The 22,481-nt window shown below is 39.2% G+C and overlaps 1 protein-coding gene and 1 pseudogene across 5 annotated transcripts in view; one reads left to right on the top strand and one right to left on the bottom strand.

Annotated features, from left to right (window-relative positions):
- Positions 1–22,481, bottom strand: part of LNX2 (ligand of numb-protein X 2) — an 85,397-nt gene that overhangs the window by 15,331 nt on the left and 47,585 nt on the right. For 4 of the 5 annotated variants that reach the window (XM_045797049.2, XM_045797051.2, XM_045797050.2 and 1 more), the window contains 4 exons: positions 19,469–19,981; positions 8,887–9,134; positions 7,777–7,976; positions 2,360–2,728 (listed from right to left, as the gene is read on the bottom strand). In XM_045797049.2, coding sequence (XP_045653005.2) covers positions 2,360–2,728; positions 7,777–7,976; positions 8,887–9,134; positions 19,469–19,875 — 1,224 coding nt within the window. In that variant the 5' untranslated portion in view covers positions 19,876–19,981. Of the gene's footprint in view, positions 1–2,359; positions 2,729–7,776; positions 7,977–8,886; positions 9,135–9,919; positions 12,634–19,468; positions 19,982–22,481 lie in introns of those variants that run through there. The other variant, XM_045797053.2, reaches the window with a different exon arrangement.
- On the top strand, positions 10,959–12,878 carry LOC148109385 (RAD51-associated protein 1 pseudogene; annotated as a pseudogene).

Here is a 22,481-nt window from a genome sequence, read left to right as displayed (position 1 = left end):
AGCTACATAAGATCTATATTTTAAACGCAGATTCACATCTATTATATTTTTTAAAGCTATTTTATCTTTGCTTTTAATGTGCAGGCCAGATCTATCAGATGCTGATTCTTGGTCATGACCACAAGTTCCCAAGTTTACTATTATTCCTATGGGAAAATTTGACAGCCTGCTTTCCAGAAGCTGTGGTGGAAAGTAGAACCCTCCCTCATGATTATAATCAATAATGTTAAGAAATCACTCCATTTTCAGTTCTCAAGTTGGAAAATGAGTGATAACCAATTTTAAGGCCCTATTAGAAACCATTCGCTTATTCAAGCATTTCATTAAACTAGTTTCAGACAATTCTTCAAAATAACTGAAAGAGTAACCCTTCACATGTGGCCAGAGTCTGGGGACTTGATCTAACGGGTAAATGCCAAAGTAGCATGTTCAGAATCCTGATATTTCAGATTCTGACACTTCAGATTATTAGATCACACAATGTGAAGGGCGAGAAGCCCCTTTGTGATTTCATTTCAATGTACAGAATTGTCTGCTTTACTGCGTAACACTCACCACCGCCAAATACTCTATAATCAGTAATTCAGCTTTACTGGAAGACCCCTGCTTATGCAAACCCATTAACAGAAACAAATCCCTGATCTTTCTTGATTTCTTAAAGACAAAATTCTGGGCGTGTGATGGAAGTTGACATATAGGCTTTAAATGATGGACCAACACTTGGGTTTAAGCTAGTTTTAAACAGATGGCGCATCTAACACTTCAGGGTTTCAAACACAACAAAAGAATTCATTTAAAGTCAAGATTTTTAAAACTGCAGGATGCTGAAATGACAATACCTATATTTCATAAAAAAGTGCATGCCCTATTGCTGGGAATATATATTGCTATGATCTTTCCAGAGGGAAGTTTAGCAAAACGTCTTAAACTTGAAAACAAAACACTAAAGCCTGTTGACAGGGGTATGATTAAGTTTTAGTACAACATGCGTACTACACAGCTATATCATAATGAGTCTATTTTCAGGGTAAGAAGGCCACAACATACTGCTGACGTAAAGGAAGGGTTGCAAACTCAGAAGCTGCAAGATGAGCGCACATGTATCTATGTAAATAAGAAAAATGTTTGTAACAATTTTCTCCAAAACATTAATGTCGCTATCTTATGGAGCTTAGATTGTGATTTTAACTTCCTTATTTTCTGCATTTTGTCCTCATTACTCTCCTTTTTAGACATGCAGTACATGTTATTTTCAGAACCCAAAACAGTAAGATTTAACTTTTTTCACAAAGAAACAACTTGAGCAATATATTATATTTGATATTATATATATTACAAGGTATCCGTATCCAATTTTTTTAAACCTCAAGTCTGTGATAGGAGATCAATGCCTGAATCTCCCTCCTGAAATATGGCTACCAGGTGTGTGTGTGTGTTCTTACGGTTATAATTAACCAAAAATTTGTGAAAAGGAGCAAGTTAAATGGGATTGAAACTTGGGTTTTCTTACACAGTAGCTTAAATCTTCATTGTTACTCAATTTTGTCTACTATGCACATTTCTTAGTGACTATCAACCTACTTGAATTCCTGATGCTAGATTATGTTAATGCCTGGTTTCCTTTATGTAAGAGTCTTTTTTCTTGTGCTTACTTAAAACAAAACAAACAACACACATCTTTGTTTCACCCTTATCACTGTAGGAGATACCCATATTGTTGAATGTTGTGGCAGGTTATGGAACCAAACGATCTGATCTGGATGATTTTCTACTTTATCTATTTTAATGCTCTAACTGAAAATGTGGGTTTTTTCTCTAATAATAACCATCTTTATTTACTTCACAGGGATACTGTAGGAACACAACTGAACGATGTGTTTGAAATGCTTTGAATTGCTTTTTTAAAAAGGTAGTATAGAGATTAAGAGTTATTCTTAATAAAAAATTATCTTCCCCCACTTGCATGGAGCTGAAGCAGAGAGGGGGAGTTACGAGAGCAGGTAAATCAACTTTGGAACCACAGCTCCTTCAAGCTTCACTTTTCTCACCTGCTGAATGTGGACCACCCCCATTTTTATGTCTGGGACTAGGTGGGGCCCCGGGAGCAAATGAGAAACCCGTGTGAAAACAGAACCTTCACTCTATAAAGAGCAAGGCTAAACGTTCACAGGGATACAGTTTTCCAGAAAGGATTCTATCTGTAATGAAGTTATACTATAATGCCTTTTGAAGGATTTGGGGAGCCATGTTTGATTTCCCCATGAAATATCAAATATCCCCTGGATTCTCATGTTATGAAAACAAACATCGACCTACGGTAATAAAGGCTGAGCCTCTGGAATGAACACCTGGCATGTACCTGAATGATCTGGGCAGCAAGCTCAGGAGTCCCATGCTTCAGGTCATGTCCATTGATGGCGAGTACTCGGTCATTGCTGCTCAGTCTTCCGTCCTGTGCAGCCAGCCCCCCCTCCAACAAGTCAAGAATAAAAACGCCTGGCTCATCGGTCCTTCGTACGAGTTTAATGCCGAGCTGTTCAGCAGAGTCCCGTTTGTGGAGGACCACGTGGAAGATCTCTTCCCGTGGAGAGCTGCCGTCGGAGTGGCTGTGTGTTCGGTTCCCAAAGCGCCTCTCTCGCAGCACGGTGAGCTGCAGCGTGGTGCAGGGCTGGGAGAGGGCGGCTCGGGCATAGTTGTGAGACACGTTGCTGATGTTACAGTTGTTGACCTGGAAGAAAAGAAGTATGACCCAAGTGTGACAATCTTTTATCTTCTCAACTTGTAAGAACGTTTATATACCATTTCCAAAAGAAACTAACTTTGGAAAATGAAACACAGTCGTTATTTATAAAGAAAAGCACCCTAAAGACGTTTTAAAATACACAGTTCCTAAGCTTCACTCACAATGATGAGCATGAAGTCGAGAACAGCAGTCGGGATCGCAGGCATCAGTGATAGTGCTGAATCAGAGTCCTCGGTTCTGCCACGTGCTGGCAGCATGTGTAAGTGTGTCCCCTCAGCAGTGAGACGGGTTTGCTCCCCGCGTCTCGGGACCCGGAGGAGAATGCACGGACACCAGCAGCATATGGCAAGGGCTAATGAAATACTAGTTCTAGTGGAACAGAAACTGAAGTTTTACTGGATTGAAGTGGCTTTTCCAAATGAAAGATACTTACGCTAGAATAAATACACCGAGTTTTATTTTAAGGAAAGAGACACATTCCAGGTACTTAACCTGACCTCAGATTTTTACTTCAAGGAAAAACAGGTAATTACCATTTCACTCTAAGTGTTCAGCACTCAAATGTAATATCTATCTAATACAATAAGCAGAACTCAGTACTCACAGAACATTTATTTACTAAACCTTATAGCCCTGAAACGGGTACAGTGACTGATCCTTGGACATGTAACAGCACTGAGAAAATACACTCAGCTTCAATTATTCACCTAGTCAGAGAAAGAGGTTGGCAAAATTATTAGTATTTATCACAATTAGAATTCCTCTCTTCATCTGTCTGAAACAGCGAGGGAGAAATCAACATTCTCTGGGCATCGGTTATGTGGCAGGCTCTGGGTCAGGTGTTTGTCATCACCCAAATCCTTCCATCTTTTTCACATGACTCTATGCTAAGCAAGGCCTTCCCCCTTCCTATTCATCTACGGTTGAGTTTTGAGCACTGCTAACTTGAATTTTGTTGATTTGGGCCTGTTGACATCGTTTAAAATTCAGGCTTCCAATATCATAGATATCACACACAGATTTGCTATTCTCCCAGGTAGCAACATCTACGCATTTGGTCACCATCCAAATCCTTGACTAAAAAGTTGAATAACATAGGGTCAAGAGTAGAACTTCAAGGCAGCTTTTTAAAAACCAGCCTGATGTCGATTTGTTAGTCAAAACTCATAATTTCTGGTTATTCAGCTAAAACGCCACTTATCTCTAGGTTTTTATTTTTCCATCTTAAACTCCGATCTATCACAAATGACTTTACAACCGTCTGGCTGGAATCCAGCAATAGCCACGTGCAAGCACATAGCCTCCTATCATCTTTGTGATGTGGGTTGTGGAATCTCCTACAATGAGAAGATTTTCCCTTCACGAATGTGTGGTTGCCAGTGAGACTCAGAGAAAGCAGAGGCCAAATAAAATACTGGTTCTAGATTCTGTAAAAATAGCACCAACATAGTAAACTCTACCACATCTTTAGCTAAATATATTTTGTACCAATGCAGTCAACGCATGACTGCAATTATTTTCCTCCAAAACCAAAAGTGAATAAATCACTGACGACTCAGATCACACTGAAAATACCTACTTTTAATAATGTTCTAAAATTTATATATATATATTTTTTAAGATTTTATTTATTTGACAGAGATAGAGACAGCCAGCGAGAGAGGGAACACAAGCAGGGGGAGTGGGAGAGGAAGAAGCAGGCTCACAGCAGAAGAGCCTGATGCAGGGCTCGATCCCAAATCGCCGGGATCACGCTCCGAGCCGAAGGCAGACGCCCAACCGCTGTGCCACCCAGGTGCCCCTAAAATTTATATTTTTAATAGTGATATTGATGTAATCTCTTACAGTATTTTATTCTTCAAACTGCTCAAAATGCTGCACAGCAAAAGGCCCTGAGGGACTATGGTTCTCCATTTCAAAGAGGTTATTTAATAGAATAACGTGTGTGTATGTATAACATATATATACTTGTATTAGTGTATAACATATATATACGTGTATTAGTGTGGGAAAACCAGAGCCACTCACTGTGACTGCATCCAGTTTGCTAAACTAAAAGCACAGGCTGGCTAGCTCTTTGGTCTGTAAAACACCATCTTAATGACTCTAAGTAATTTCAAATTGGCTCACGGTATTATTTATGCAGCTTATACAAAGTGGAAGATAACCGGGTAGTAAAAAGTACCAAGTAGCCTTCTGCCCAAGTGTTTCCTTTTGAATGACCATAAATACTTCTCCATATTTGGGCAAGTGGTGTGGCTTTACTTCCTGGCTCCAGTACACCAGCTAAAGGCCACTGAGAAGTCAGGCCCGCAACAGGAGAGACCCTTGTGAATTCACTGATCAGGCTGTGTGCTCACAGTTTTCTTCTCAATTTGAAATCACTAAACTGGATTTAAGATTGCCATTATTAGAGTTATTAATATGTATGCCTCCATAAACAATAATAACGCACTGGAATTTCTACAACACAGATTTATAGCTTTGAGTTAATTCTTCAAATTTCAGCCAATAATTTCAGATAATTAGGTTTTTATTTGAGGTATACGGATTCGGTTATGTTATTAAACAACTCTCCAAAGCAGACCAGTAAAAAAGCCTAGAGACGAAATATATTAGCAAACAAAACCCGAAAACTATCTAATCTCAATTTTACTCAAAGAAATGCAAATAAGAACAAAGCATTTGTTTTTACCTTTAAAATTTAGGAAAAGAATAAGAAATGTGTAAAAATGTTAATATCCCATGCTGGCACACTGCTGGTAGCAAAGAACAAAACATAAAAATAAACGTATATTCAATTATACCCAGAAAGGCCAGAAGTGGAGGAAAAAAGAACACTATGTAAGCTGCAGAAAAAGGAAATCTGGCTCTTTTGGTCTGGGCCACCAAGGTGTCAGAATGTGAGGGGCGTTATACTTGGGAAACCAGCTACGAGAGTTCCTCCACAGAGACTCAGATTAGGAGCTGCTGTGTGAAGAATACGGGGTAAGTGTCCAGGGAGCTGTGCCAACCTCACGCAACCAGAGTACTAATATCATAAAACGACAGCAAATACAGTAATGCAGTAAATAGCTAGCTATGGTAGGATCAGAAACTGGATTTTATATAAGCTGGATTAGTTATGCTTCCTGTATTCTCCTGTTTCCTCTCAGGATTTAGTAAAGAACAAAACACTGGAAGTTCAGTCTGTGTCAGCCAGGCTAAGTGCAGTGAAGGAGGGGTTTTGGGCCTGAGTGTTGAAGTGGAAATAATATACTGCAAGAGGCAGAATACAGATGGGAGTGGAAACCAAAGCCAGGAGCCCCCAATGGAAAGGTCAATCCTTGCTGCTCTGGGAGCCTAGTTTGTCTGTCTTCCCCATCTGGACATTTCTTTTGAAGAACGAAAAATCCTAGAGCTTCTAAGTTTTGTTTTAATGAAGGAGACAGCTATTCCCAAACGATACTATATCCAAATCCAGTCTTTTATTGATTCAGCAAGTATGTCCTGGGCACTGACTCCAGGCACAGCACTGTGAGAGATCTGTACCGTAATACGTACCATTAAGGTGGCTGCAATCACCACAGAAAGACAGTGCATTTGAATAATTCTCTGTGATTCTGTGTGAAGCGGTGAAGAGAAAAAGCAAGGAATGCTGTCAGCACTTAAAGTGAGGAGAGGTCTGAACGGGTGAAAATAGCAGGGCAGGACTTTCAGGATGAAGGTGGGTAAGCTGTAGCACAATGGGGACAGGCTGAAATGTGGGAATGAGCTGTTTGGAGGGTATGTCTGGCTTTTCCAATAGATTATGAATTTCATGAGTGCAGGGGCTGCTTTTTGCTCTTAATTGTATCCTTAGCTCCTAGCACAATGCCTGTGATATTTCAGTAATACACAAACGGCTACGCCTGAAAGAAAAAGCAAGGGTTAAGGCTGAGGTTGTGTAAGAGCTCACAGAGGACCCTGACTATGAGATTAATCAGCCTGGACTTGATCCTCTGGTCAAGTCTCCCCAAGGAAACCAGAATCACAGTGTATTAACCTGGCAATGGTCGCGCCAGATTTCAGAGCAGAGAGGGGCACGGTAGGGGTGTTGATTCTACTGGGTTAGACGTGAAGCAGTGAGGGCACAGACCACAGAGGTGGCAGGGAAAATGGAAGAGGTGAATACCAACAGACCGTGGGGAAGGACTGAACAGTGAAATCGGGGAGGCAAGAGTCCTTGAGCTTGGGTTCCTAGAAGACATCTTTTCTCATTAATGACTATTTCTTCTCTCCTAAATATCTATTCTTTTATCTTCAAATATCCCTTACACTTGTATGGGTCATATTTCCAGGCCAATTTTCACATAAACTCTAGTCCTATACAGTAGAACTCTGGCCATCCCCACGCCCTCAGTGTCAACAAGCCCTCTTACATAATAGCATCCTGTCCTAAGCTAGCTCTTTTGTTGAAGCAGCTATTTCTCCTTAAAGAGAAGAGGGAGAGGGTAGCATCAAGGGTTAGTGCAGAGTCAGGTTGTTTGTGGAGAGCAAATTCAAAAGCCAACAAGAGGTGGCCATGATTTCTGAATTCTATCTTAAGTTCAATGGTATAAGTTTTAAATAACTTGTGCTACATGATCTTCCTTTTCTAGATCATAGTAATCAGTGTAGAGAAGGATAAATTAGACAGTGAAGGTAACTGATGGATGGTAGGTACACTGGATGAGGGGAAGAGCCAACAGGAAATGAGAATTTCAACAGTGAAGGTGGCCCCAAAAAATAGCCAACCATGGAGTCCACGCCAGGAAGAATCCAGCTGGGCCAAAGAGCCAAGCACCGAGTCACACGTGGAATCGAATTTAAGAAAGGGAGAAAAAAAAAAAATAGATTCCATATGTTTGGGGAAATAGGAGAAATTACAGGTAAATTCTGATCTGTTTTGCATATAAAAAACTGTAAAACTTACCTTTTTATAATTCAGGTTCCACAGTACCACAATTTCCTGCTTTAAATTTATGAATAGAGCAAAAAAGATGCAAGTTAACAGAATAATTTAGAATTGATACCTGAAGAATCTGGTCTCCAGCAAGGAGTCTTCCGTCTCTGGCGATTATGCCATCCCGATAGACTTCCTGGATAACAATGTTAATCAGTGGCGTTTCATTGCCGCCCACAATGCTAATTCCTAACTGAATATAAGGATTAGACCGGTGAATTTCAATCGTGGTAATTTCGCCTTCCGGTAAACTAACTGGCTGTTGCGTAGCTGCCAAGTTAAAAACGAGAGAGAGAAAAATAGATGGAAAGAAAAACGTTTTATATTTTGATTATCTTCAGGTAAGTAAGTTATAATCTATCATTAGTGATCACCGTACGTTAACAGATGATTAATAACAAAGCAATACCACTGGATTAGAAAAACAGAATGACAAAAACATCTATAGGTTAAGATTACCAGAACACTTCCTCTTCAAAAAGTTATCAGTAAATAACTACCATGTATCAGATCTCTAGGGAAGACACCGTGATCTGATAAAGAAATGCCATCTTGTCCTAACTGATGAGAGAAAGTTTGACCCATGAAACAACTGTAAACAATTAAAGGCAGTACATAGAAAGAAAAAAAAAAAAGATGATCTCTGTGGTATACAGTCACCGTAGTGGATGACAAAGTAACCACGTTAAAGCTCTAATCTCTCAAGACTCAGTTTCCTCGCTGTTTAAAACCCTAGTATTGGTACAAGCACTGCGTCAGTTAATATAGGTAAAGTGCTTGGCACGGTGCCTGACACAGAATAAGCACTTAAGCGGAGGTGTTATTTTTGTTGTTCTCGACGTTGTGGATTTCTTAGTCAAGAAGCAACAAGCTTCACAACAAACAAGCAGGCTGTTAATGACCAGAGACCTGGTGGACTACGTTAGAAGAGGGGCAGGGGGAAGGATAAGCAGCCTCGGGGTAAGACTCACCTTCTGTTTCTAAACTGCAAACTGTTAGAATTGTACACTTAGAGGGTGCATATGTGGTATGTGAAATCTATCTCAATAAAATTATTTTTTAAAGAGGAAAAAAAGATGCGTGTCTGGAAAGGAATAGGGAGTAGTGGGAAGAAAGGAAATGTCCGATTTGAAAACAGAAATGAACAGCAAAGGAAGGTAGGAAGGTGAGGGGCACATACTGTCAGTGGCTGCGCTCTCCTCGAAGGCGGGATTGTCCAGGCCAGGCTCCTCAGTCCACGCGGGAAGAGACGCTGATGTCAAACTGCGCTCGGCAGGCGCTGTGCCTGTCCCTGGACAGTCCGTTTCGGGTGATAAAGTGCCTGGAACATCTATCATAGTGGTTCCATTTTCATTCTCAATCTCTGTCTGAGTTTTACCAGTTTTCCTCCTCTCTAGGGCAAGTCTCCGATGAGAAGCTCCAGGACATCTAGAAAGAGAGCATCAGGTGGTTCCCAGATGATTTGAAAGGAAAGATGATTAACAGCTTGTGCCACAACAACAGACTAGCCATGGCTTCAATGCAAAACTCACCTAGAGGTAATCCACAAGTAGTACGTAATTCTGATTTTAACCTCTGCTCAAACTAAGTTCTTACCTCATTGCATAGCAAATTTAAAACAAGGTGCTGGCACAAACAGTGGCTTCGTGCATATCTCAAAGAACACTTAAGTAAAAAACTGTATTGGGATATATACCAGGACCAGAAACATACCAGCACAGTTGACGCTACACTGCAAGCATTGTTCTGATATTCTGATTACATAACCCTTTTTCACAGGTGAAGCGGCTCCACCACAAGAGTGGAAACAGCAGTCCTCTTCTACAACCTGCTCTTGCACCCCAACCTGGGCCTTGAGTGACACTGTGCCCTTCTGCTCTCACAGCCAAGGACACACATTCATTTATGAGTGGGCAGCAACACATCTGAAGCTCTGCCACTTGAAAAGGCCCAAGAGGTTGCGTACCGTGGGTGGTGGTCTTGCGTCTAGAGCTGCAGACTTCACTCAATGACAGTATTTTTAAAAATCTAAAATTTCATTAAAAATTAGGTATAGGATTAAATTCAATGAAAACTGAAAGCTGTCCCTTAACTGTAGAAGTAATATATTTCCCCTCACAAACTAAAGATAAGTTGTGGGCTTCAAGTTCTTGAAAAAGATCATTACGGAATTTCTTTGTTCAGCTTTTTCTCATTCCTTACTTTCTCATCACCTTGTTAAGAAAGGGGACGACTGACTTCCCTTCTGCATCGTTGGGCAGCACTCCAAGAAATGCTCCTGCAAGGGCCTGACGAGTGTCTTGGAAAACTGTATCACTGAGAAAAATGATTTTTGTCAAGTAAGCAGATTAAACGAGAAATGTATTTTTTAAATATTCCATTCAATAAAGAAAAAGGTGACAAAAACTGGATGATAAAAAATATTTGAGACTAAAAATATAGGTAAAGATTCAATTTCCCAAACGCATATCACACACTGGATTTCACATGAGTAACAGCTAGTCTTCCATGGGAAAATGGACTAGGAACGGGAAGCGGGAGGAAACACAAGCAGAATGTGTCCAAGCTGGGACAGAGCCTAGCTAACAACTACAAAATCCTACAAGCTAAGTAACCATAAAGCTCCTCTTACCTTATGCAAGAATAAATTTTAAAAAGGAAACCTGAAGTTGCTAGAGAGAGGAAAAGAAACAGGTATATTTACATCCCAGTGGGACGGCAAATTGCTAAGAGGGACTAAATAGAGGTATTTAACATGACGTTACGTAGAAATAAGAAAGAACGCGCTCACCGGGCACTTGAGGAAGGTTAGAGAGGGCTGCGCAACACCCACCTTTAAACAGGCCAGCTGCACAGAGACAGAACAACTCGCCAGGAGGACACCATGAGAGAGACTTCAAACTAAACATGGGAGGCAAGACTGTCAACAAAAAAAAAGTGGCATGTAGTGCAAATGCCACAAAAGACGCCAATAAGACAAGGACTAAAAAGCATTACTTTGATTTGGTGGTTAAAAGGTCATGGTAACCTTAGAGAGAACACTTTTGGTGATGAGGGCAGAAGCCCAGACTATAGTACAAGCATTTCTGTTCACACAGTATATGCCTTCTATAAAAACTGCACCCAAAAACTTATTGGGCTTGAGGGAAATGAGGATTAGGAGAGACCATTCAAAACCGGGGCATCTAGGGAATGGCTGCTAATGGGTACGGGCTTTCTCTTTGAAAATGTTCTAAAAATTAGATTGTGACGATGGCTGCACACTTCAGTGACTATACTCAACACCACCAACTTGTACATCTTAAAAACAGGTGAATTTTTATGGTAGGTGAACGAGTAAATCAGAGCAGGCTTGGAGAAGAGCTCATGACCACAGACAGCTCAAAGCCATCGTTCCTCCAGTCTGTGAATACTTGGAACTGAAAGAGAAAGGAAGAATCATTTGTTGAGAGTCTCATCTGTGCCCGTCACTGTGAAGAGACCTCTATATACTGTATTTCACTGAATCCTCACAACTCTGTTATCCCTATTTTACAGATGGGAAACTTGACACTTAAATAAGGCAACATCATACAGCTATTAAGTTGCAGAGTCAAAATCCAAATAAACTCAGATCTGATGCCAAAGACATCTGCTCTTTCCACTATGTGATGCTAAATTCATTTTTTTTTTCTTAAAGATTTATTTGAGAGAGAGAGAAGGGGGAAGAGGCAGAGAGAGAGGAGAGAGAAACTTCTGTAGACTTCTGTGCTGAGCATAGAGCCCGATGCGGGGCTTGAACCCAGGACCCTGAGATCATGACCTGAGCCAAAACCAAAAGCTGGAAACTTAACCAACTGTGCCACCCAGGTGCCCCTTTTGCTAAATTCATTCTTACAGTGTTCTTTTTCTAGGCCAAAGTGAATTTGTTCCATAAAGTGCTTCTTCTCAGAAGCATAATCAGAGAATATTAGAATGAGATAGTCCTTAGTGAAAATTAAAAAACAAACAAAAATCACAAACAACAAAACCGATGCATCTTTTTAAATGGAATATTTAACAATAACACCACAAACCACAACTGGCATCGGGGGTGTGACCTGGGATTATTCAAGCAGGTAGGTCAATGTAGCAGGAGGCTAGTACAGAAAATATTAACAATGAATAGAACTAGGATGGCTGGTAATCACTGGAGGGCTGGTGTCTGGTTGTGGGCGGGAATCGAAACCGCACTGCTGCCAACAAGACCCTGAAAGCCGCGCATTTCCAGCCTTCAAAGGGGGCCACGCTGCGGCCCGCGAGGCATAACGAACCAGTCAATTACTCATAGTTGGAGGACTCTGACAGCAGTGATGACTCTGTTTCTGCAACTGCACCTTGAATAAGAAGCCCAGAACAACACCAGAGGAGTTAAAACTGGAAACACCAAAACCTGAACTGAAGAGTCTCCAGAAAGAAGACATTCCACTGTAGGAGAAAACCCCTAGAAAAGGGTGGCTTTGGATGACAAGCTCTGCCAGAGAGACTTAGAGTCACCCTCGCCTTATCGGTGAAGCAACGCGAACAGTCACCATGGATGTGGAGGGAGCTCAAGTTAAAAGCAAAGGAAAATGGGGCAACAGTGAACAGAACAATGACTAAATCTCCCCGTATCTCCAACTGCTGTGTAGCCAGTGATTATTCAGATCTGGGTAAGATTCTGGAGGACGAGGACTTGCATGGTGTTCCAAGGAAAAGAAAAGCAGCACATGCCGTGGTAGGACAGGACAAGATCCACCGTGGCGGCAGTGCGAATGACCCTGAAGCAGACTCTGCAACTGGTGAAGAGTCCGAAGGTGATTCTAATTTTAGTGAGAGTCGAAGACATGATGCAGATTTCCCTAGGAGAAAGAGGAAAGTTAAAAACATTAAGAACTAGTGAAGATAAACTCCCCAGTTGGGAAAAAAAAAAAAAAGAAGAAACCTAAATCCAAGTGTAGTACTTGGAAGGCCCGTAGGAAACCATCACAAATACTCAGTCTGTCAGCAGGAAGCAGAAAACCTAGGTGGGTCCCATCAGCGGTGTGCGGAAGCAGCAGCAACAGCGGGAGACCAGTGGCAGGAGTGTCTGCTAAGACTCCAGCTCCGTCCCACCTTGGCTTGTCCAGATTAGCACGAGTTAAACGTTTCTACCCAAATGCAGCTAGGAGCTGAATGTGGTAGTAAAGAAATGTTTCATTAAGAAGATCAGTTTTACAAGTGTTTATACCTGATGTGTGTTTCTATTTACAGAGGGTATCTAGAGAATCCTTTAATGTCATACAAATGATCTCTGCCCACATCTGTGATAATGTACCCTGAAGCTATTCAAGACTTCGATAAGAGATTTGCTTATAGGAATTATCTTGTAGTATCATTTCCTTCTGAAGAACATACTCTATTTTCCTTATGTATGATAAGTCATTGTCATTAAGTGGTTGTCAGTTTGACATGGAAGAAGTCCACATTACATGCTATTCTTGTCTAGTAACATGAGGTTCCTTTCTACCCTTGTCTAATTTATGGCACCTTAACTTGAACTGTTTTAGAGTTCATCTGGCAAAAGGAAACACTCTCATTTTTTTCCAGGAGACACTTCTGAAATCTTACTTAAGCTACATTGCCAATTTTGTTGCAAAGGTGTTTCATATTTTAGCCAAACATTTTTATGGAAAGAATTCAGAATTATTTTACAAATTAAAATGGTTGCTATAAACGGCATATGTCTCCTACTTAGAAGTAGAGGTTTACTGTATAACAAATAAAATGTAATGACATTTTATAAAGCTCTCATTGTCAAAACCTTTAACAAAAGCAAAAAGGTTTTGATACACTCTTTTTCTTGATACCATTGTATCCATGTCTGTTTCATGATTAAATGAATGCTTTGGGGGAAAAAAAATAAAAATAGAAAAGAAAGGCATGCAACATTTAATTAGAGCAGAGCAGGCATGTGCTGACCCAATGCAGGTGGAAGGGGAGCTCTGAGACAGTGGGCTGCCCCTTAAAAAGGACACTATGACTTGCCATGGACTGAGGGCTATACTGCCTTATGGAGGTATCTCTATATGCAGGTGTGTCTTTTAACTTTCTTAAATAAAACCAAAAGGCTCTTATAGTAAGCAGAGCCATCCTATCCTATCTTATCCTTTCCCTCCCTTCCTTTCCCTTTTCCTTTGCCTTTCCTATCCTGCTGAAGATTATACTTTTATTCCCACTATTCTGGCTCTCTTTACGAAGAAAACTACTTTGAACTAACTTAAGATATAGTAGCATCAAATTAAAAGAAAGAAAGAAAAAGAAAGATATAGTAACATCATTTCCTAATAAAACAATGATTCACATTACGAAACATGCAGTGTAACAAAACACACTGTATCATTAGTATTGGTGGTGGGGGTGGGGGGTGGGGGGGGGTGGCAGCGGCAGCAGAATTAAAATAAAATGATTTACAGTAAGTACCAGCACAATGTCCAGGTACTTAATGAAACTCAAAGAACATGAGCATCTTAAAACCAAGAAAAATGATAAAAATTGTTATGAATTAAAATATTCAAAAATCAATTTGAGTACCACCAGTGAAAATGGTAGATTAAGAATGTCTGTGGAGCTAGAGTGTAATATGCTAAGCGAAATAAGGCAGTCAGAGAAAGATAAATATCATATGATTTCATTCATGTGGAATTTAAGAAACAAAGCAGATGAACATGGGGAAGGGAAAAAAAGAGGAGGCGGCAAACCATTAACAATAGAAAATAAACAGAGGGTTGATGGACAGAGGTGAGCAGGGGGGTGGGTTAAATGGGTGATGGGGATTAAGGAACACTTGTGGTGTTGAGCACTGGGTGTTATATGTTAAGTGATGAATCCCTAAATTGCACTCCTGAAACCATTATTACACTATATGTTAACTAACTAGAATTTAAATTAAAAAATAAAAAATAAATAGGTGATAAGTATTAAAAAGGACACTTGTTGTGATAAGCACAGGGTGTTGTACTGAAGTGCTGAATCACTATATTGTACACCTGAAACTAAAATAACACTGCATGTTAACTGACTAGAATTTCAATAAAAATGCACAAAAAAGAAAAAAAAAAGTCTGAAAAGCCTCTACTCCATAAAGCAATGAGAACTCTGGTAAAAATCATCAGAACCAACTACTTCTGAGCTCTGGAAATTAGTCAAAGTTCTGTAGCAACCTGGAGTGCATTTATTCAAATAAAATGGTGGAATCTCAGTAAGAACAGTATGCTCAGCTTATTAAAAATGTCCAGTGTTCAATAAAAAATTAAGACACATGCAAAGAAACAAGGAAGTATGGCCCATATTTAGAAAAAAAATAGCAGAAACCGTCCCTGTGGAAGCCTAGACATCGGCTTTAGCAGACAATGACTTATATCAGGCATTACAAATATGTTCAAAGAACAGACAAAATCATTTCTAAAGAAGTAAAGGAAAACATAAGAATGATGTCTCACTAAATAAAAATGTCAATAAAGAAATATAAGTTGTAGTACAGAATCAAACAGAAATTCTGGAGTTTAAAAGTATAATAAATAAAATGAATGCACAGATTTGAACAGGCAGAAGAAAGAACCCATGAACTCGAAGATATGTCAATTGAGATCATCCAGTCTGAGGAGCAGAAAGAAAAACAATGGGGGAAAAAAAAAGACAGAACTTCAAGGACCTCTGAGATACTGTCAAGAGTATTAATGTAGGCAGAACTGAAGTCCCACAAAAAAGTGAGAGAGAAGAGGACAGAACGAGTATTTGAAGACATAATGACCAAAATCTTGCTGAATTTGATGAATCTTGAAAGCAGCAAAAGTACCTCATTGCACACAGATGTAATCCTCAATAAGACTGACAACTGATTTCTCTTCAGAAACCATGGAAGCTAGGAGACTGTAGGTAACACATTCAAAGTGCTAAAATAAACACTGTCCACCAGGAAGCCTATATCTGAAAAACCATCCTTCAAAAACAGGAGAAATGAAGACATTCCCAGATGAAGAGTTTGTTGCTATCAGACCTGCCCTACAAAAAAAAAAAACAACACTAAAGGAAGTCTTTCAGGCTGCTATGGAAGGAACTTAGACAGTACTTCATATCCACATGAAAAAATGAAGAGCACTGGTAAGGGTAACTATATAAACATAAAAGCATAAAAGTAGTTTTTGGTTCATAACTACTTTTTTGTCCTGATTTAAAAGACAACTGAACAAAGAAATAATTATAATTGTTTTGATGAGCATATAATGCATAAAGATGTAATCTGTATAACAGTAACAGCACAAAAAATGGGGAAGAACAGAGCTATCTATGAGCTGAGTTTTTGTACTCTAGTGAAATTAAGTTTGTATTAATCTGAACTAGACTGTTATAAATTAAGATGTTAATTATAATCCCCACAGCAACCACTAAGAAAACAATTAAAAATATATGTATGTGAACAGAAATGACAAAGGAATTAAAAGGGAATACTAGAAAATACACATTAACACAAAAGAAGGAAGTAATGGAAAAACAGAGAAACAAAAAAATGACAGAATAGCAAAATGGCAGCTATAAATCCTGCCTGATCAGTAATTACACCAAATATAAATACATTAAGTACTCCAATTAAAGGTTAGTGATTGGCAGAACGGATTAAAAAACATCATGATCCAACTATAAATGCTGTCTACAAGAGACCCAGCATTAGATTCTTTTTTTTTTATAATGATTTTTTATTATATTATGTTAGTCACCATACAGTACATCCCCGGTTTTCGATGTAAGGCTCGATGATTCATTAGTTGTGTATAACACCCAGTGCACCATGCAATATGTGCCCTCCTTACTACCCATCACCGGCCTATCCCATTCCCCCACCCCCCTCCCCTCTGTAGCCCTCAGTTTGTTTCTCATAGTCCATAGTCTCTCATGTTTCATTCCCCCTTCTGATTACCCCCCCTTTCTTTATCCCTTTCTTCCCCTACTGATCATTCTAGTTCTTATGTTCCATAGATGAGAGAAATCATATGATAGTTGTCTTTCTCTGCTTGACTTATTTCACTTAGCATTATCTCCTCCAGTGCCGTCCATGTTGTAGCAAATGTTGAGAACTCGTTCTTTCTGATAGCTGAGTAATATTCCATTGTATATATGGACCACAACTTTTTTTTTTTTTTTTTTTTTTTTTAAAGATTTTATTTATTTATGTGACAGAGAGACAGCCAGCGAGAGAGGGAACACAGCAGGGGGAGTGGGAGAGGAAGAAGCAGGCTCCCAGCGGAGGAGCCTGATGTGGGACTCGATCCCGGATCGCCAGGATCACGCCCTGAGCCCAAGGCAGACGCTTTAACGACTGCGCTACCCAGGCGCCCCTGGACCACAACTTCTTAATCCAGTCATCTGTTGAAGGGCATCTCGGCTCCTTCCACAATTTAGCTATTGTGGACATTGCCCAGCATTAGATTCTAACTTGCTCTCAGCTTGCAGAGACTAAACATCAACTTTTTTTTTTTTTTAAAGATTATTTATTTGTTTATTTGACAGAGAGACAGCCAGCGAGAGAGGGAACACAAGCAGAGGGAGTGGGAGAGGGAGAAGCAGGCTTCCCAGTGGAGCAGAGAGCCTGATGCGGGGCTCAATCCCAGGACCCTGGGATCACGCCCTGGGCCCAAGGCAGACGCTTAACGACTGAGCCACCCAGGCGCCCTAACATCAACAGTTTTAACTCAGAAACTAGAAAAAGGTCGGGCTGTTTCACCCACGTCTGTTCCAATGGGATATAAAAATTATACTTAATAAATCTGCCTTTTTATTTTTCATAGTCAATAATCACTCTTAGCTGTTTATATTAAGCAAGTCACTCAAATCATTCACCTTTTTCAATGTATCGTTCACTACACAGGCCTAAGATGCTTTGGAAATGACTAAACGAGTAGCTCAAATATTAACAAGCTTACTTGGAAAATGGAACTTGCAACTGGACATGACTGCTTAGCCTTTATCAACCTACAAATGAAAGGACAGTTTGCTGTTCCCAAGTTTTTACATCACCAACATAAACTGCTTGATCCAAAATACTAATGATACTTCAATGACATATTAAATTCTTACAGGCATTTTAGTTAAGTGAATATTCCTAAAAATTTGTGTAATGTTTACCTCACTGCTCCCAAAATAATTAGTAACTGAACTGAGACTTTGTGCAGCTCTTTTAACATCCTATAACTGATGTTCATAAAAGAGTCACAGAAGAAAACTATCCCCTAAAAAGAATAGTCCAACTGAGAGAAATAAGGCAAGCCTAAGATATTCCTCAACATCAAAGTAGGCCCCACCCAGAATACCACATTCAAACCGAAAGTCTGGGGTCGATTTGCACAAGGTCTCTGCTGTCGTGCTCAGATCCTACACCTGCTGGTGACTGAGGACACATGGAAACCTAAGGCCACGTGCACTTTCACAAGTCTCTGTACCTACCCTGTACTTTTTCTTAGCTCTTACTAGACAATACAGCTTAGATTTAAACAATTTTTCTATAAATCCTCATGTTTCTGACATTGTAATAACATCTTGTTCTTTCTCATATATCTCTATTTCTAATGAGTACCCTCGTTTTATAACACTGATATTTAGGAACAGAAGGACCACATATACTCATGTCTCTAGGAAACTTACTACCACACATTAGTACGGAACATGATTTGACCTGTGGTAGGTAATAAGTCAGCATGGTATATTAGAATGGCAAATAAGAATATTAGAAGTTTAGGCCTAACTATACCATAAACTAGCTCTAAATCTTTGTGATTCAGTTTCTTGATCTATAAAGTGAGGGGATGAGATGAGATAATCTCCATCGAGTCTATGATACCCCATATATAGTACTGTGAATTTTTTCACAGCAATTCCAGCTTTCTAGTGCACAAGTGGCTGAACTCTGAAATCTAGAAATCAATACCTTTATTTTTGTCATATTACATGATTCTTCACATGTAAGTCATAAGAGATGTATTTTAACCCTTCCTAAGGGTATAAATAATTCTAAAACTCAAGTCTTTCACCAAAGTCAAATTATAAAACTCACTAATCAGGTCAATAAATCACTTAACCTTTTAAAAAGCTTTATTAGAACAAAAATCCCCATTGAATGCTTTAAAGTTTCTAACCCCTAGTTATTCGGTCTAGACCTTGAACACAGATTCTTTATAAGATCCTAGCAAATAAAATCATGCACCCTCATTTCCATGTTGCAAGAAAATTACCGTTTGTACTGTCTGCATAATATCCCATGGAGTTGATGTACTAGGGTAGTTTTAACCCTTCCCTACACTGTTAATTAGATCAACTCCGATTTATTGAACTATGCACAATGCTGCAGTGACCATATCTTTATATATAATCCTTCCTTCTTTTGAATTATTTCCTTAGGATAATAAGCTACAGAAAAGGATTTTCACAAACTGCCAAACCACTTTGGAAAAAAGTCTATCACTATACCCTGCTGCCCATATGAATGTAACAGCTTCATATTTATACCAGCAAAAATATTAATAGGTACTTCTTCAGTGTAGTTTTTGTATCTGTGTTTTTGATAAATTATCACGCAAAATATAGTTTCACACAACGTATTTATTGTCTCTCTTGTATTTGATTTGTCCATGTACTTACTAATGCCTTGGTACTCTACGAAGTTTTTGTTTGCTTGACCCACCTTTTTATAAAACCTAGACTTGACTTCTCTTTCATTTGTATTGTTTGCTTACCTGTTTTTAAGATGTGCCTCCAGATCACAGCGCTGCATGACATCTTGGCACACTGAAGAAAATGGACATAACACTAATAATTTGTCCAGAAGCTTATGAACTAGAATACTAGACTTCTTACACAACTTAAAGTGGAGTCTTTTCCGATCCAATGGACAAAAATCCTTCTCCTGTAAGAAGTTTCTGAGGCACTTGCAGCAGAACGTGTGTCCACAGGGGGTATCTAGCGGCTGCAGAAGAGGCTGAAGGCAAATATGGCAGACCAGGTCATCATCTACTTCATTCTGGTAATTGTACAAGTGGTTCTCTCTTGTCCAGTGCTGCTGGCCACACTCAAAACACAGCGGATTGAAGGATGATGAAGAGGTCTGCTCCACAGACACCATCTCATCACTCGTTGTTCCCATTTCCAATCAACCAAAGCAGTTTCTGTATCTTCGTACGTTAGACTTCCACTGCAGGTATGGTTTTCTTTAACGGACAGTGATGTATTGGACTAAAATCAGGATTTTTCTAGATAAACAAAACAAATCAAAAATGCAATTAATATCAATCAAGAGGCGCTAAAATTTATCAATATAGTATTACTAGTTAACTTCTTCTTTAGGTAAAAAATAAAATTTAGATCAGGTGATAAATTAGTCATAAAAACCTAAGAAATTAACTAATTTGCTAGCTGGCTAAACTACTTGGCTACGTTGCCAAGTTCCTGGTGAAAAAAGAACTTGTGATTAAAAGCAAAGATGCCGCATATGGTGTGACATAAGAAAGAATCTATCCGTTTTACTGACTGAAATCCTCCAATACTTCACTGCTCAATGGTAGTTTTTAAAGCCAATTAATCTACATAGCATGCTAATAATGCAAATTGAGGTATATTATGCAATACATTTGCATCTGTCATCCCAGTCATGGTGCTTTGCTTCTGATTTTATGCATTTACACTGCTATACCGAAGACTGTGTCTTTGAAATGTTGTCCCAAGGATAATTCAGTGTCTATTTAAAAAACGACCTTCACCCTGCACCATGTCTGGAAAAAATGTATTTCAAAATATGCATGATTAAAATATTCTCTATATAGCACAGATTACAGAAAGATAAACTACACAGCATAGATAAATAACATCTGTGCAAACTCCATGAAGTGCAATACTATTTTATGGCATTAAAGGAAAAAGCCCAGTGTAATTCAATTAAATTGATAAGAGGTGTTATAAATTACAATTCCACCTCATATTATTCCCGACTTTGATCTGTTCTTGCTTATTCAAAACAGCAATTTGTGTGTGCGTGTGTCTGTCTCCTCTTCCAACCATAAGACTTTCAAAACAGCCTCTCCAGTTTAGTGCAAGGCTAGCAAGGAATGCTCCCCTCAGTTCCCCAGTAGCACCAGGGGTTAAAAATCAACTCCAGAGGCAGCAGCTGTCTATATTTGCTCTTCTGTAAATATTTACAGTCTCTAGTATGTGCTAAACATTGAACAAGGAGACAGGAGAGGTAGGGAGAGTACAGTTAAGAAAACCAATATTAAAATTCAATGTACTCCAAGAAAGCCGTGCGCAGGAGGCTATTATGGGAATACAGAGAAAGATGAGGACTGGTATCTAACTCAAGTTTGGCTTTATAGTTGGAAATACTTTCAAAAGGGGAAAAGCATGCGCTGCTGAGTTGTGACAGGGTGTGTCGGCCAGACGGAACCAGATGAGGCCCCTCTGCAGAGTCTCAGGGGCTTCAGAGCCCCTGGCACACTCAGGGCGTACGCAGCGGGTGAAAATATCCGAGGCACAGTGTACTCGGGGTGCAGGAATCATCAGACCTGGGTCTCCCTGCCACAAGAACAGAGAGGGTAGGACACCATGTCAACGCTCCCAACACTTGTTTCAATAAGAAGATTCTGCTCCAATCACGCATATGTACTTATTATTTTATTTATTTGGAGTATTTATTAGAAGAACAATATTAACATCTCAACAAAGTTAACAAGAAGTGCCATGAATTATGAGCAGGTGGGACAGGATTCAGATGGGATGGCTGACCTTCGATAACCTGTTTTTAAAACTACTTATAAACAAAATAACAACAGTCGCAGCCTGTGATCTAAACTCCTATCAGTACCAACATTAAGAGAGCAAATGCTTCTTGTATTTTGTAACTCACAAGGCTTGTTCTTTACCCTCTGGGCATCATAACTTTTTAAACGTCAGTGCGAGGTATGTGAGATTGAGAGAAACAGCATTTATCCCAGACAGACTAGGTATTTTAATACAGAATGTCTAAGAACTCTTCTCATTCCCTACTCAATTAGCAAGAAAATTCACATATCCTTTCCTCTTCTTTCTTTGTGATAGTGTTTATTCTAAATTTTCTTTTCAAGAAAATATACTGCAATTCTAGCCTCCCACATAATGACTAAGAAAGCATTTCTCTTAAGACTATTATGTTTAAGCTGTTTTTTAAATCTCTAAATAACTTTTAGTTCTTTATTTTCATTTTATCACAAAATCTTTTCATGAGGAAAAATAACATGTTCCCATTTAAAATACCAAATAACAACCACATTATCTTCCACCCCCGAAATACCTCTGTTACCATGAAACAAACATTAAGTGAAAAATTACCACGGTAGACCACTAGCATGTGCATGTAAGTGCTGAGTACAGAACTGCGCAGCTGCACAGCCTAAGTACTTAAGAGCACATACTCTGGAGACAGTCTGTAAGGGTTCAAATCTTCAGTCTGTTGCTTACTAGCTTTGTGACCTTACTAAATGTCTGTTTCCTTCTCATATGTTAAATGGGGGTAATCACAGTGCCTATTTGAAATGACTGATATAAAGAAAAAATGAACGTATAATAAATGAGTGTATAAAATAATAAATGAGTGTATAAAATAGTGCCTGGCACATAATAAGTGCTATATAAGTATTAGCTATTATTGCCATTATTAAAGATAAAGAAACAAAAGTTCAGACAGATGTTATGATTTGTACAAAGCCAAACAACTTATAATTA

Source organism: Ursus americanus, chromosome 10 (genome assembly GCF_024610735.1).
Source record: "Ursus americanus isolate L20-20 chromosome 10, mUrsAme1.1.p, whole genome shotgun sequence".
In the NCBI taxonomy this organism is placed as follows: domain Eukaryota; kingdom Metazoa; phylum Chordata; class Mammalia; order Carnivora; family Ursidae; genus Ursus; species Ursus americanus.
This window is presented reverse-complemented; position numbering and strand designations above follow the sequence as displayed.